Here is a 16,577-nt window from a genome sequence, read left to right on the forward strand (position 1 = left end):
AAGACCTGAATGTCCGTCTGCCCACAGACAAAAGTTTGCTGTATTTGAATTACCGTTACTCCCCGATAGAGAATATTCAAGTTGCTGTTTCTAGAAAAAACGCTGCCATTACGGTAATGATGACGCACCGCTGCTGTCGGCTGCAGGTTGGAGAGCAACGATCGCGGAGCCCCAGCAAGAGAGACTTGTTTGGAGGAATTTGTTGGTAAAAACAAAGTTAGTTCAGTCACAATGAATATTGTCAATAGCGCAAACCACTGTGACTTACGGTAATTCAAAATCAGCCGCTTTGACGGATGCCAGCGATCCGTTCAGGCTTTTGAGGGTTAATAGATGACAAGAAGCTGTTTCAAGCTTACCTTTTGAAGAATTAACGAACTAACAGTGCCATGATGTAAATAATACATCATGGCTCAAAATAAAAGCAACACAGTCGTATTGCATGCACAGCATAAATACTTGTTCATCTGTGCTTATGACTGACATACCGCGGGCCAGACGGGAATGCCCAAAGGGCCGTATGTGGCCCGCAGGCCGTAAAATGCCCAAGTCTGTCTTAAAGGGTTAAACATTTATTGAGATTTATTGAGATACAGAAAATAATTCATGTAGCTACATGGTCCCTCCTTGGTTCACTGAAGTTTTTCACAGAGGACAAACTTTCCAACATTCCAATGCGTTATATCCAAAGCTACAGATCGTTTGTGTTTCATTTTCCTCTCCAACCTACACCAAAACTCATAAATTTAAATAAATATCTACAGAATATTCTTATGTGTCTGATTACCAGTAGCAGCTTATCAACATATATAATTTACTGCTTTTTACAATGGGAGAAAATTAATATTTGAGCAGAATTACGTTCAAGTTATCGTTTGGTTTGGCCCTCAACACACTTCAGATTTTTCATGTGGCCCCCTGTAGAAATTAATTGCCCAGCCCTGGACTAAAGGCTTAGAAAAATAGCAGTTACTGTCATATATGTGCATGTAATATATGTCGATGTAGATGTAACCGGCTAGTTTTTACCTCTGCGTTGTGGGATGATGATTAATGGGCCCAGACCAGGATTTCTTTGGAGGAGGCAGTCTCCGTTTATTTTCTGACGAAAGTATAAATGAAAACAAAATCCTCCCATCAGTCACGGACAACATGAGCTCCTCTCCAGAGCACAACAGGAAAAAAGGGGATAATACATTAAAACACAGAAAAGCATACCTGACGAAAGTATAAATGAAAACAAAATCCTCCCATCAGTCACGAACAATTTAAAGTGAAACAGATTTTGTGTAATTATACTACTGTATACTGTACAGTACTGTATATTTGACCCTGTTACATAGACAGCCAAATTTAATTGACATTAGGTGGCGGTAGTGCATTTTCAAGTTGGTGCCACGATGCGTAAAACGAGGGCAGGAAGAAGAAGAGCTGGGACGCGTAGCTCCAAAATGCCGGAACAACGAGAACATAAGTCCGTCTGACATAGTAATGTTAATGTAATGTTTGTTACATAAGGGAAAGGGGTAAGCAGTTTTTTTTTCGCGTTGTAGGACGAAATAGTTTCAAATGCGCGATCAGTGTGAGCCGTTTCGTGTCCTTCCGTTAGCTTAGCTTACGATATTACTTATATAAACAAAAATATGATATTACAAAGATACCAACAAGACATTCATCTATAATGTTAACTGGTTGTTTTATTTTGCGCGTCAAGTATCTTAGTGAAGAGGCTATGGTGGATTAGCTGTATACAAACAAACGCTACGTTAGCTAATTTCAAACTCGCTAGCTTTCATTACGCTGTAAACACTAACCCGGATGTCGGTAGTGCATCGACTGAAGCCATCGAACAATGTCTTACAACAACACCAGAGAAGTCGGTTTTGCTACTTTTGCATTGTATAATTTGAGGAATTTAATATCCTCCCCAAAAAGGAACACATGTAGTAAGTCACTCTGACTCATAAATCTCACACATGAATAACAGCATGGGAGCTTGGCTCAACCCCTAGAATGGACTCAAGTTGTGTCATGGACTCAATCAAACGACACACTGGCTTAATGACTCTGCCAAATCGTGAGGTAAGTCGGCTATCTACATCTGATGCCTGAGGTAGATTGGAAGGGTCGGGTGATGGTTGCAGTGGGGGAGGAGGGACAGATGTTGGGGAATCCACAGCGGTGACAGGAGCATCAGAAGCAGGGGAGGGCACCTCAGAGGGGAGTGGTGGCCAGTCTGAATCAAGGGACTCATCAAAGGAGGACTGCTCACGGACCCATGAGGCGGTGCGGCCATCATCCCAGTTGTCAACACCTGAGAGGGAACCAGCAATGGATGGCTCACCTGTTGCAGCTGCAGTTTCCAATCCAGACATCCCAGCCTTGTCAGATGTAGGAGGGGCATTGGTCACGCTAGAGGCAGGCATGGTCACAGGAGCAGCTTTACCATCCAAGGCTACATCCAGGGGCAGGAAGTTGACCTGGAGCAGCAGGTTCCGGTGAACAACACGTTCATTTCCCTCCTGATCCCTGATCCTGTAGATATGCAGTGCAGGTTTCGAGGCCACCACGGTGTAAACAACAGGCACCCACTTGTCGGAAAGCTTACATTTTCCCCTGGCACCTTTGTTTGCCAGCAGCACCTGGTCACCGAGAGACAGCGCCTGACCTTTGACCCGTTTGTTGTACTGGTCACACTGATGTCTCTGCTCAGCTGTGCAGTTCTTCTGAGCCAGTTCCATGGCACAATGCAGGTCTTCCATATGAGATTTCACGTAGGCATCGTAGTCACACACAGTCACATCATGTAGCACGTTCTTGAAGAGAAGGTCAACCGGCAGTCTAGGGACCCTCCCAAACATCAGATAGAAAGGTGCGAACCCGGTGGTCTCATGAACAGTGCAGTTGTATACGAAGGTCATAGTCTGGATCATCTGTGGCCATTTCTGTTTGGATCGAAGGGGCAGAGATCTCAACATGTTGCCTAGGGTGCGGTTAAATCTCTCTGTACCTCCATTACCCATAGGATGATATGGCGAGGTGTGGGATTTGTCAACTCCTGAAAGCTTCAAGAGCTCAGCAATCAGCTCACTTTCAAAGTTTGCCCCCTGGTCGGAATGGAGGCGCTGAGGGAAGCCATAAATACAGAAAAAGCTGTCCCACAGCTTCTTGGCTACCCTCTTGGCAGTCTGGTCTTGACAGGGAAAAGCATGTGCCAGCTTTGTGAAGTGATCAGTGATCACAAGAACATCCACAGACTTGTTGTTACTGTCTTCAGCTGACCAGAAGTCTACACACACAAGTTCCAGAGGAGCGGAGGTCTTAATGCTCTCCAGTGGGGCTCTTGCAGAAGGCTCAGGAGTCTTGCTGAGGACACATCTGTGGCAGCTCTTTACATGATTGCGGACATCCTTCTCCATATCATACCAGAAGAAACGCTGGCGAGCCAGACAAAGTGTGCGGGGCTGACCTTGATGACCAGCCTGATCATGAACACCAGACAATGCATCTGCCTTTAAGGTCTCAGGTACAACAAACTGAAACCTCTTCTGCTTGGTCAAGGGTCCTTTGTGACTCTATAGAGGATGTTGTTCAGGAGTGTCAGTTTATCCCACTGCTTAAGGAGTCTCAGAGTTGGCTGACTCTCATTGCAGCGTTCACGTCTGGAGGGCCTGCGTTTCCTGTCGACATAGTGAGCAACTCTTGAGATGACTGGGTCCTGTTGCTGGTGTAACTGAAGGTCAGTGAGAGACAGGGAAGGCAACATGTCCTGGCCAGGAGGTTCCAAGGTGGTGAGGTGGTCAGCAAGAGAGGTTGCACGCTGCCTAGGAGGAGAGTCCCACTCATCCAGAGAGGAGAGAAGAGAGGAGACATCATCTTCAGAGAGGGAACAATCAATTGCAGCAGAGGTAGAGGGACCTCCCAGTGACTGTGGCTGGCAGGTGAGGCGGAAGGTGTCCTGCACAGATCCATCATTGACATTAGAGGCCTGGTTCAGCAGCCCAGAGTAAGGTTCACACAGCAACCGCTCCCTCAAAGGCCTCACAAAGGGGTCCCTACTGAGAGCATCCGCCACCACATTCAATCTGCCAGGAATGTGTTTGATCTCGAAGGAATATGGAGCCAGTTTAGAGACCCAACGCTGCTCACAGGCATCAAGCTTCGGCTTGGTCAAGATGTACGTGAGAGGATTGTTGTCTGACCAGACAGTGAATTTGTGGCCCTTGAGCCAGTGGCTGAATTTATCACAAACTGCCCACTTAAGAGCCAAGAACTCTAGCCTGTGAGCGGGATAGTTGGCTTGACTGCGACTGAGAGATTTGCTTGCAAAAGCGATGGGTCTTGCTTTCTCCTCACCAGCCGGCACCTGGGACAGCACAGCACCCAGACCATCAAGGGAAGCATCGGTGGAGAGGATGAAAGGCCTATCAAAGTCTGGATGTGCCAGCACCACACTATTGAGGAGTGCGCTTTTCAGATCTTCAAACGCTTTCTCACAGGCAGGAGTCCAATCCTGAGGAGTCAGTTCTCGGAAGGTGCCAGCTCTCCGCCGACCAAAAGAGCCTTTAGCTCTCCTCTTCTGTCCTGCTGTCAAGGTGTAGAGCGGCTTTGCGATGGAAGAGCAGCCAGGAATGAAATGTTGATAATACAACACCATGCCAAGGAAAGATTTGACCTTCCGCTGAGATGGAGTGCAGTCGTCATCATTCATGAGGTCCCCCTTGCTGAAAGCTGAGATGACCTTCACTTTCTCCTGGTCAACTGCGACACCGCTGCTGTCCACCATGTGGCCAAGAAACCTCACAGACTTTCGAAGAAAATGGCACTTCTTCTGTGCCAACTTCAGGTTGTTGGTTCTGAGACGTGAGAAGACTGTCTCCAGTCGTTTCAGGTGTTCCTCTTCAGATGGAGCAAAGACAAGTAGGTCATCCAGATAACAGAGGAGACTGGAGAAGTTCAAGTCGCCGAAAACACTCATCATCATCCGCATAAAGGATGCGGGACTGTTGCACAGGCCTTGGGGAAGCCTGTTGTACTCGTACAGGCCCAAGGGTGTGGTAAAGGCCGTGTACCGCCTGTCAGACTCATGGAGGGGGATGTTATAGAACCCAGATGTGAGATCCATGGTGCTGAAAAAGGCGTTTCCACCAAGGGCGGCAAGGCAGTCGGCTTGGTGGGGCAGCGGGTGGGCATCCTTGACAGTCTTGGCATTAAGCCAGCGAAAGTCAGTGCAGATCCTCAGGTCTCCTGACTTCTTCCAGACCAGGACCAGCAGCGAAGCATATTCACTGACTGACTTACTGATGATACCTTTCAACTCCATCTCAGACAGCACCTCTCTTAGTTTATGGTAGTGAGCTGGAGGGACACGTCGATAGGGTAACCGGAAGGGGCGATCATCAGTAAGGTGAATACGATGGACAAACTCCTTTGCCTCCCCACAGTCCAGTTTGTCCTTGGAGAAGACATCCTGATAGGTGATCACAAGATCAGCCAGCCGCTGTTTCCAGTCATCGGACACCTCACAGCCTTCAAGGCTGATATCTGCCAATCCACAGTCCTTAAGCCGTTGAGAGGGGGCAGAGGAGGGATCCGAGTTGGGGATAGGATCAGCTGCCTGATCAGCTTGTGGCCTGCTCACACCCTGAGAGATGGGAAGATCCTCCACAGCAACACAAGGAAAGACATCTGCCACTATTGCATTGCGGCGCAGTGTCACAGGTCTCTTAGTTGGGTTGAGGATCTTCATAGGGACCCAACGATCTCCCCACATGGGTGCCACAACCCGTCCGACAATGATGTTTTTGGGGGCGGAACGGGAAGAGGTAGGCTCTACGAGGATAGCGCTCCCAGGTGACACAGGAGAACTACTTGGCAGCTTTCCCCACACCAGATACTCCTGCTGTGGTGCAAGGGTGACAGCCTGACGTAGCCTAACAGTGCCAACCTTGTCAGGTAGGTCAGGACCAGACCAACGGGTTATGCAACTGAGCAGCTGGAGAAACTGCTCACACTCGGGGTCAGAAGTGTTGGAACAGATGAGTTCCCAATATTTCTCATCAGACTTCATCCTCTGTATCATGGGCCTGATAACATTGCTTCCAATGATAAGCTCATCTCTCTGCCCTGGAACAAGGAAAGTCGGTACAATGAATTTGGATCCATAAATTTCAATGCTGAGGTCATAGATACATCTGGGTTGTGTCGTAAGGCCACCACAGCCAACAAGGACTACCCTCTCGGGCACAGGCTGAGGACTCTGAGCGGCTTTAAGCTTGGACTCCGCCTCCACACTGAGCGTGCATGACATGCTCCCTGAATCAAGCATCCCTTTCAATGTAGACTGGCCCCCAATGGATACTGGAACATAAAACAGGTCATTAGCTCCTGCTACTCTCTGTGAACCAACAACAATCACTGTTTTGTCATCAGGAAGATAATCACAGCAGTTCACATAGGTTGACTGCAAATCCTGTTCTTCACTGAGGGTTTCACCAGTAGTGCCCATGTTACCCCTCTCACTACATGGGCGGGCTAGTTTAAATCAGCATTGGAGGGAGAAGGGGGTGGCATGGCTGAGGAACGGGAGGCCTGCGGACACTCATGTCTTATATGACCAGGACTGAAACAGTTGAGGCACAATCTATAGAGTCTACAGTGTGCATGAGTTGAGTGGTCCCTGGAACCACAAACTCTGCATGTAGTGGGCTCAGAACCCTGCTGGTGGCGGGGCCGGCCAGCTTGACGGTGGACTGGCTGGCGGTAGACTGGCTGGCGGTTGAATGGCTGACGGTTCCCTGGACTTTGACTGGTCGCAAGGGAAGCGTTGCACAGGGACAGAACTTTGTCAAACATAGCCACGATCTGTTGAACACCAGGGTCTGTAGCTGGTGGGTCAGTGGCAGCAGGAGCTGCATCAGAGACTGCAGGAGGAAGTAGGGACGAGGAAGCAGGCATGTGTGAACCCACCAACACGTTATCTGGCCGAGGGTGACTGCAGGCCAGGGAAGGAGCAGGCAGAGAGGCATGAAAGGACTTTGGCTGGCATGCTACTGAGGCAGCTTGAGACACACCAGAATTGAAAGGTTGAAAGGAATCAGTCACAGGGCTCTGACTGTAAGCTGAAAAACCCACCGTGTGTCGGGACTGGGCTGCTGTCTTTCTCACAGTTCTCATGTGACTATCCAGACGCTCCTGAACCTCGGCTGTGGTCCACCGCTCAGGTGCCTTCAACTGGAATGACATGGCAAGACTGGGATCGGGGCAGTGATTAATGAACATCATGACCACCTCAGCACTGGGGTCCTCTACAGACCTGCCTCGCCTCCGGAGGCAGTCATCAGCAGCATCGATGGACTTGTTAAGGCGAATCCAGTAGTTCATAGCACTCTCATCAGCATGGGGAATTGTGCTATAGAAGTCTTTCATGGGTTAGTTGGAGTATTGCAGCTCACTGAAGTTACCTTTCAATATGTCAAACACAGCCGTGGGCAGGTCGGGTGTACTCAGTTCAGGCGGCTACGGAGCGACACCTTCACCACGTCCCTAGCTTTGCCTGTCAGTCTCGACATTATCAGGTCAAACATTTCAGCATGAGTGTCACATTTAACCCTATTCAGGTAACATTTCATCATGTCCTCCCATTCATGAACAGAGAATGCATCAGCATGATCACCCCTGAAGAAAGGCGGGGCCTTGGCGTCAGACTGCACAACGACCTTCAACTGTGACAAATCAGCATGACTGGATGACTGATTCGTAGGGGATTGAGGCTGGACGACACTGGGCTGGTGCATAGTGCTAAGGCTGGCCGAGATATTATCTCCAATCTGTTTAGCCAAATCTGTTATCATGTTCCCAAAAGTCTCAATAGAGATGACCTGTACAGGCTTCTGGTCTGACTGGGTAATTGGCGTGGAAGTAGCAGTGGGGACTAATGGTGGGTCAACAACTGACTGATCAACTGTGTAGTTGAGAACACTGGGGGACATAGACCTACCCCTGCCATAACACACTGAAGAAATCTGTTGGCCCCTCCCCACCCCAAAGGTGACATCTCGCCCACGACCAGCCATGTTATAAGCCTCAAAAGTAAAAAGTAAAAAAAAATAATGATAATAATACTACCTTAAGCTGAAAACACACTATAAACGGCTATGTACAATTCAACAGTATGAGCATAGCATGGTATATTCTAAACAAGGAGCATAAAAACCCCACAAGGCAACAAAAATCTTATGTGCATGACCACTTATATGGGATGACAGGAAAATATTGCAACACGATGTGAACCAAATAAGCCCACAGAATACTTTACAAATAAAGAACATTAATTAAACTGTCTTCATTAAGATCTTATGTCCTCTTATTCCCATAAATAGTACAGTGTATTTTTTTTTTATTCAGTTTTTCCTTCTTTTTTTTCTTCAAAAACCAAAGTATCACTTTAATGCACTGGCTGACCACAGATCACCAGCATAACCAAAAACCAAAAAGTAATAAAATCAGAAGAGAAAACGAAAATTTACGTATATATACACACGCTCTTCAAACCAGTGCACGAGCGTCTCTTTAACCCTTTAATCGCCCAACGCACCTCGCGCGTACGCGCACTCGGGAGCGAGCGCAGTTCCCGCGGCCACAGAGCGGGAGGAGCGGGAGAGAGGAGACCGGTGACTGCAGGTGTACCCCGGGGATCAGACGAGCGCTGATCGGAGATGCAACGGGTCGTCACGGCACCAAGTGTAACCGGCTAGTTTTTACCTCTGCGTTGTGGGATGATGATTAATGGGCCCAGACCAGGATTTCTTTGGAGGAGGCAGTCTCCGTTTATTTTCTGACGAAAGTATAAATGAAAACAAAATCCTCCCATCAGTCACGAACAACATGAGCTCCTCTCCAGAGCACAACAGGAAAAAAGGGGATAATACATTAAAACACAGAAAAGCATACCTGACGAAAGTATAAATGAAAACAAAATCCTCCCATCAGTCACGAACAATTTAAAGTGAAACAGATTTTGTGTAATTATACTACTGTATACTGTACAGTACTGTATATTTGACCCTGTTACATAGACAGCCAAATTTAATTGACATTAGGTGGCGGTAGTGCATTTTCAAGTTGGTGCCACGATGCGTAAAACGAGGGCAGGAAGAAGAAGAGCTGGGACGCGTAGCTCCAAAATGCCGGAACAACGAGAACATAAGTCCGTCTGACATAGTAATGTTAATGTAATGTTTGTTACATAAGGGAAAGGGGTAAGCAGTTTTTTTTTTCGCGTTGTAGGACGAAATAGTTTCAAATGCGCGATCAGTGTGAGCCGTTTCGTGTCCTTCCGTTAGCTTAGCTTACGATATTACTTATATAAACAAAAATATGATATTACAAAGATACCAACAAGACATTCATCTATAATGTTAACTGGTTGTTTTATTTTGCGCGTCAAGTATCTTAGTGAAGAGGCTATGGTGGATTAGCTGTATACAAACAAACGCTACGTTAGCTAATTTCAAACTCGCTAGCTTTCATTACGCTGTAAACACTAACCCGGATGTCGGTAGTGCATCGACTGAAGCCATCGAACAATGTCTTACAACAACACCAGAGAAGTCGGTTTTGCTACTTTTGCATTGTATAATTTGAGGAATTTAATATCCTCCCCAAAAAGGAACACATGTAGTAAGTCACTCTGACTCATAAATCTCACACATGAATAACAGCATGGGAGCTCGGCTCAACCCCTAGAATGGACTCAAGTTGTGTCATGGACTCAATCAAACGACACACTGGCTTAATGACTCTGCCAAATCGTGAGGTAAGTCGGCTATCTACATCTGATGCCTGAGGTAGATTGGAAGGGGCGGGTGATGGTTGCAGTGGGGGAGGAGGGACAGATGTTGGGGAATCCACAGCGGTGACAGGAGCATCAGAAGCAGGGGAGGGCACCTCAGAGGGGAGTGGTGGCCAGTCTGAATCAAGGGACTCATCAAAGGAGGACTGCTCACGGACCCATGAGGCGGTGCGGCCATCATCCCAGTTGTCAACACCTGAGAGGGAACCAGCAATGGATGGCTCACCTGTTGCAGCTGCAGTTTCCAATCCAGACATCCCAGCCTTGTCAGATGTAGGAGGGGCATTGGTCACGCTAGAGGCAGGCATGGTCACAGGAGCAGCTTTACCATCCAAGGCTACATCCAGGGGCAGGAAGTTGACCTGGAGCAGCAGGTTCCGGTGAACAACACGTTCATTTCCCTCCTGATCCCTGATCCTGTAGATATGCAGTGCAGGTTTCGAGGCCACCACGGTGTAAACAACAGGCACCCACTTGTCGGAAAGCTTACATTTTCCCCTGGCACCTTTGTTTGCCAGCAGCACCTGGTCACCGAGAGACAGCGCCTGACCTTTGACCCGTTTGTTGTACTGGTCACACTGATGTCTCTGCTCAGCTGTGCAGTTCTTCTGAGCCAGTTCCATGGCACAATGCAGGTCTTCCATATGAGATTTCACGTAGGCATCGTAGTCACACACAGTCACATCATGTAGCACGTTCTTGAAGAGAAGGTCAACCGGCAGTCTAGGGACCCTCCCAAACATCAGATAGAAAGGTGCGAACCCGGTGGTCTCATGAACAGTGCAGTTGTATACGAAGGTCATAGTCTGGATCATCTGTGGCCATTTCTGTTTGGATCGAAGGGGCAGAGATCTCAACATGTTGCCTAGGGTGCGGTTAAATCTCTCTGTACCTCCATTACCCATAGGATGATATGGCGAGGTGTGGGATTTGTCAACTCCTGAAAGCTTCAAGAGCTCAGCAATCAGCTCACTTTCAAAGTTTGCGCCCTGGTCGGAATGGAGGCGCTGAGGGAAGCCATAAATACAGAAAAAGCTGTCCCACAGCTTCTTGGCTACCCTCTTGGCAGTCTGGTCTTGACAGGGAAAAGCATGTGCCAGCTTTGTGAAGTGATCAGTGATCACAAGAACATCCACAGACTTGTTGTTACTGTCTTCAGCTGACCAGAAGTCTACACACACAAGTTCCAGAGGAGCGGAGGTCTTAATGCTCTCCAGTGGGGCTCTTGCAGAAGGCTCAGGAGTCTTGCTGAGGACACATCTGTGGCAGCTCTTTACATGATTGCGGACATCCTTCTCCATATCATACCAGAAGAAACGCTGGCGAGCCAGACAAAGTGTGCGGGGCTGACCTTGATGACCAGCCTGATCATGAACACCAGACAATGCATCTGCCTTTAAGGTCTCAGGTACAACAAACTGAAACCTCTTCTGCTTGGTCAAGGGGTCCTTTGTGACTCTATAGAGGATGTTGTTCAGGAGTGTCAGTTTATCCCACTGCTTAAGGAGTCTCAGAGTTGGCTGACTCTCATTGCAGCGTTCACGTCTGGAGGGCCTGCGTTTCCTGTCGACATAGTGAGCAACTCTTGAGATGACTGGGTCCTGTTGCTGGTGTAACTGAAGGTCAGTGAGAGACAGGGAAGGCAACATGTCCTGGCCAGGAGGTTCCAAGGTGGTGAGGTGGTCAGCAAGAGAGGTTGCACGCTGCCTAGGAGGAGAGTCCCACTCATCCAGAGAGGAGAGAAGAGAGGAGACATCATCTTCAGAGAGGGAACAATCAATTGCAGCAGAGGTAGAGGGACCTCCCAGTGACTGTGGCTGGCAGGTGAGGCGGAAGGTGTCCTGCACAGATCCATCATTGACATTAGAGGCCTGGTTCAGCAGCCCAGAGTAAGGTTCACACAGCAACCGCTCCCTCAAAGGCCTCACAAAGGGGTCCCTACTGAGAGCATCCGCCACCACATTCAATCTGCCAGGAATGTGTTTGATCTCGAAGGAATATGGAGCCAGTTTAGAGACCCAACGCTGCTCACAGGCATCAAGCTTCGGCTTGGTCAAGATGTACGTGAGAGGATTGTTGTCTGACCAGACAGTGAATTTGTGGCCCTTGAGCCAGTGGCTGAATTTATCACAAACTGCCCACTTAAGAGCCAAGAACTCTAGCCTGTGAGCGGGATAGTTGGCTTGACTGCGACTGAGAGATTTGCTTGCAAAAGCGATGGGTCTTGCTTTCTCCTCACCAGCCGGCACCTGGGACAGCACAGCACCCAGACCATCAAGGGAAGCATCGGTGGAGAGGATGAAAGGCCTATCAAAGTCTGGATGTGCCAGCACCACACTATTGAGGAGTGCGCTTTTCAGATCTTCAAACGCTTTCTCACAGGCAGGAGTCCAATCCTGAGGAGTCAGTTCTCGGAAGGTGCCAGCTCTCCGCCGACCAAAAGAGCCTTTAGCTCTCCTCTTCTGTCCTGCTGTCAAGGTGTAGAGCGGCTTTGCGATGGAAGAGCAGCCAGGAATGAAATGTTGATAATACAACACCATGCCAAGGAAAGATTTGACCTTCCGCTGAGATGGAGTGCAGTCGTCATCATTCATGAGGTCCCCCTTGCTGAAAGCTGAGATGACCTTCACTTTCTCCTGGTCAACTGCGACACCGCTGCTGTCCACCATGTGGCCAAGAAACCTCACAGACTTTCGAAGAAAATGGCACTTCTTCTGTGCCAACTTCAGGTTGTTGGTTCTGAGACGTGAGAAGACTGTCTCCAGTCGTTTCAGGTGTTCCTCTTCAGATGGAGCAAAGACAAGTAGGTCATCCAGATAACAGAGGAGACTGGAGAAGTTCAAGTCGCCGAAAACACTCATCATCATCCGCATAAAGGATGCGGGACTGTTGCACAGGCCTTGGGGAAGCCTGTTGTACTCGTACAGGCCCAAGGGTGTGGTAAAGGCCGTGTACCGCCTGTCAGACTCATGGAGGGGGATGTTATAGAACCCAGATGTGAGATCCATGGTGCTGAAAAAGGCGTTTCCACCAAGGGCGGCAAGGCAGTCGGCTTGGTGGGGCAGCGGGTGGGCATCCTTGACAGTCTTGGCATTAAGCCAGCGAAAGTCAGTGCAGATCCTCAGGTCTCCTGACTTCTTCCAGACCAGGACCAGCAGCGAAGCATATTCACTGACTGACTTACTGATGATACCTTTCAACTCCATCTCAGACAGCACCTCTCTTAGTTTATGGTAGTGAGCTGGAGGGACACGTCGATAGGGTAACCGGAAGGGGCGATCATCAGTAAGGTGAATACGATGGACAAACTCCTTTGCCTCCCCACAGTCCAGTTTGTCCTTGGAGAAGACATCCTGATAGGTGATCACAAGATCAGCCAGCCGCTGTTTCCAGTCATCGGACACCTCACAGCCTTCAAGGCTGATATCTGCCAATCCACAGTCCTTAAGCCGTTGAGAGGGGGCAGAGGAGGGATCCGAGTTGGGGATAGGATCAGCTGCCTGATCAGCTTGTGGCCTGCTCACACCCTGAGAGATGGGAAGATCCTCCACAGCAACACAAGGAAAGACATCTGCCACTATTGCATTGCGGCGCAGTGTCACAGGTCTCTTAGTTGGGTTGAGGATCTTCATAGGGACCCAACGATCTCCCCACATGGGTGCCACAACCCGTCCGACAATGATGTTTTTGGGGGCGGAACGGGAAGAGGTAGGCTCTACGAGGATAGCGCTCCCAGGTGACACAGGAGAACTACTTGGCAGCTTTCCCCACACCAGATACTCCTGCTGTGGTGCAAGGGTGACAGCCTGACGTAGCCTAACAGTGCCAACCTTGTCAGGTAGGTCAGGACCAGACCAACGGGTTATGCAACTGAGCAGCTGGAGAAACTGCTCACACTCGGGGTCAGAAGTGTTGGAACAGATGAGTTCCCAATATTTCTCATCAGACTTCATCCTCTGTATCATGGGCCTGATAACATTGCTTCCAATGATAAGCTCATCTCTCTGCCCTGGAACAAGGAAAGTCGGTACAATGAATTTGGATCCATAAATTTCAATGCTGAGGTCATAGATACATCTGGGTTGTGTCGTAAGGCCACCACAGCCAACAAGGACTACCCTCTCGGGCACAGGCTGAGGACTCGGGAGAACACCAGCGGCTTTAAGCTTGGACTCCGCCTCCACACTGAGCGTGCATGACATGCTCCCTGAATCAAGCATCCCTTTCAATGTAGACTGGCCCCCAATGGATACTGGAACATAAAACAGGTCATTAGCTCCTGCTACTCTCTGTGAACCAACAACAATCACTGTTTTGTCATCAGGAAGATAATCACAGCAGTTCACATAGGTTGACTGCAAATCCTGTTCTTCACTGAGGGTTTCACCAGTAGTGCCCATGTTACCCCTCTCACTACATGGGCGGGCTAGTTTAAATCAGCATTGGAGGGAGAAGGGGGTGGCATGGCTGAGGAACGGGAGGCCTGCGGACACTCATGTCTTATATGACCAGGACTGAAACAGTTGAGGCACAATCTATAGAGTCTACAGTGTGCATGAGTTGAGTGGTCCCTGGAACCACAAACTCTGCATGTAGTGGGCTCAGAACCCTGCTGGTGGCGGGGCCGGCCAGCTTGACGGTGGACTGGCTGGCGGTAGACTGGCTGGCGGTTGAATGGCTGACGGTTCCCTGGACTTTGACTGGTCGCAAGGGAAGCGTTGCACAGGGACAGAACTTTGTCAAACATAGCCACGATCTGTTGAACACCAGGGTCTGTAGCTGGTGGGTCAGTGGCAGCAGGAGCTGCATCAGAGACTGCAGGAGGAAGTAGGGACGAGGAAGCAGGCATGTGTGAACCCACCAACACGTTATCTGGCCGAGGGTGACTGCAGGCCAGGGAAGGAGCAGGCAGAGAGGCATGAAAGGACTTTGGCTGGCATGCTACTGAGGCAGCTTGAGACACACCAGAATTGAAAGGTTGAAAGGAATCAGTCACAGGGCTCTGACTGTAAGCTGAAAAACCCACCGTGTGTCGGGACTGGGCTGCTGTCTTTCTCACAGTTCTCATGTGACTATCCAGACGCTCCTGAACCTCGGCTGTGGTCCACCGCTCAGGTGCCTTCAACTGGAATGACATGGCAAGACTGGGATCGGGGCAGTGATTAATGAACATCATGACCACCTCAGCACTGGGGTCCTCTACAGACCTGCCTCGCCTCCGGAGGCAGTCATCAGCAGCATCGATGGACTTGTTAAGGCGAATCCAGTAGTTCATAGCACTCTCATCAGCATGGGGAATTGTGCTATAGAAGTCTTTCATGGGTAAGTTGGAGTATTGCAGCTCACTGAAGTTACCTTTCAATATGTCAAACACAGCCGTGGGCAGGTCGGGTGTACTCAGTTCAGGGCGGCTACGGAGCGACACCTTCACCACGTCCCTAGCTTTGCCTGTCAGTCTCGACATTATCAGGTCAAACATTTCAGCATGAGTGTCACATTTAACCCTATTCAGGTAACATTTCATCATGTCCTCCCATTCATGAACAGAGAATGCATCAGCATGATCACCCCTGAAGAAAGGCGGGGCCTTGGCGTCAGACTGCACAACGACCTTCAACTGTGACAAATCAGCATGACTGGATGACTGATTCGTAGGGGATTGAGGCTGGACGACACTGGGCTGGTGCATAGTGCTAAGGCTGGCCGAGATATTATCTCCAATCTGTTTAGCCAAATCTGTTATCATGTTCCCAAAAGTCTCAATAGAGATGACCTGTACAGGCTTCTGGTCTGACTGGGTAATTGGCGTGGAAGTAGCAGTGGGGACTAATGGTGGGTCAACAACTGACTGATCAACTGTGTAGTTGAGAACACTGGGGGACATAGACCTACCCCTGCCATAACACACTGAAGAAATCTGTTGGCCCCTCCCCACCCCAAAGGTGACATCTCGCCCACGACCAGCCATGTTATAAGCCTCAAAAGTAAAAAGTAAAAAAAATAATGACAATAATACTACCTTAAGCTGAAAACACACTATAAACGGCTATGTACAATTCAACAGTATGAGCATAGCATGGTATATTCTAAACAAGGAGCATAAAAACCCCACAAGGCAACAAAAATCTTATGTGCATGACCACTTATATGGGATGACAGGAAAATATTGCAACACGATGTGAACCAAATAAGCCCACAGAATACTTTACAAATAAAGAACATTAATTAAACTGTCTTCATTAAGATCTTATGTCCTCTTATTCCCATAAATAGTACAGTGTATTTTTTTTTTTATTCAGTTTTTCCTTCTTTTTTTTCTTCAAAAACCAAAGTATCACTTTAATGCACTGGCTGACCACAGATCACCAGCATAACCAAAAACCAAAAAGTAATAAAATCAGAAGAGAAAACGAAAATTTACGTATATATACACACGCTCTTCAAACCAGTGCACGAGCGTCTCTTTAACCCTTTAATCGCCCAACGCACCTCGCGCGTACGCGACGAGCGAGCGCGCAGTTCCCGCGGCCACAGAGCGGGAGGAGCGGGAGAGAGGAGACCGGTGACTGCAGGTGTACCCCGGGATCAGACGAGCGCTGATCGGAGATGCAACGGGTCGTCACGGCACCAAGTGTAACCGGCTAGTTTTTACCTCTGCGTTGTGGGATGATGATTAATGGGCCCAGACCAGGATTTCTTTGGAGGAGGCAGTCTCCGTTTATTT

The 16,577-nt window shown here is 48.8% G+C and overlaps 1 protein-coding gene across 1 annotated transcript; it reads right to left on the bottom strand.

The window, feature by feature from the left end:
* Nucleotides 1-3,556: 3,556 nt before the first annotated feature.
* On the bottom strand, nucleotides 3,557-6,508 carry LOC125011456. The gene has a single exon (XM_047590681.1). It carries the CDS (start codon nucleotides 6,506-6,508, stop codon nucleotides 3,557-3,559), a length of 2,952 nt encoding a protein of 983 aa, XP_047446637.1.
* Nucleotides 6,509-16,577: the final 10,069 nt, after the last annotated feature.

This window comes from Mugil cephalus, chromosome 7 (genome assembly GCF_022458985.1).
Source record: "Mugil cephalus isolate CIBA_MC_2020 chromosome 7, CIBA_Mcephalus_1.1, whole genome shotgun sequence".
In the NCBI taxonomy this organism is placed as follows: domain Eukaryota; kingdom Metazoa; phylum Chordata; class Actinopteri; order Mugiliformes; family Mugilidae; genus Mugil; species Mugil cephalus.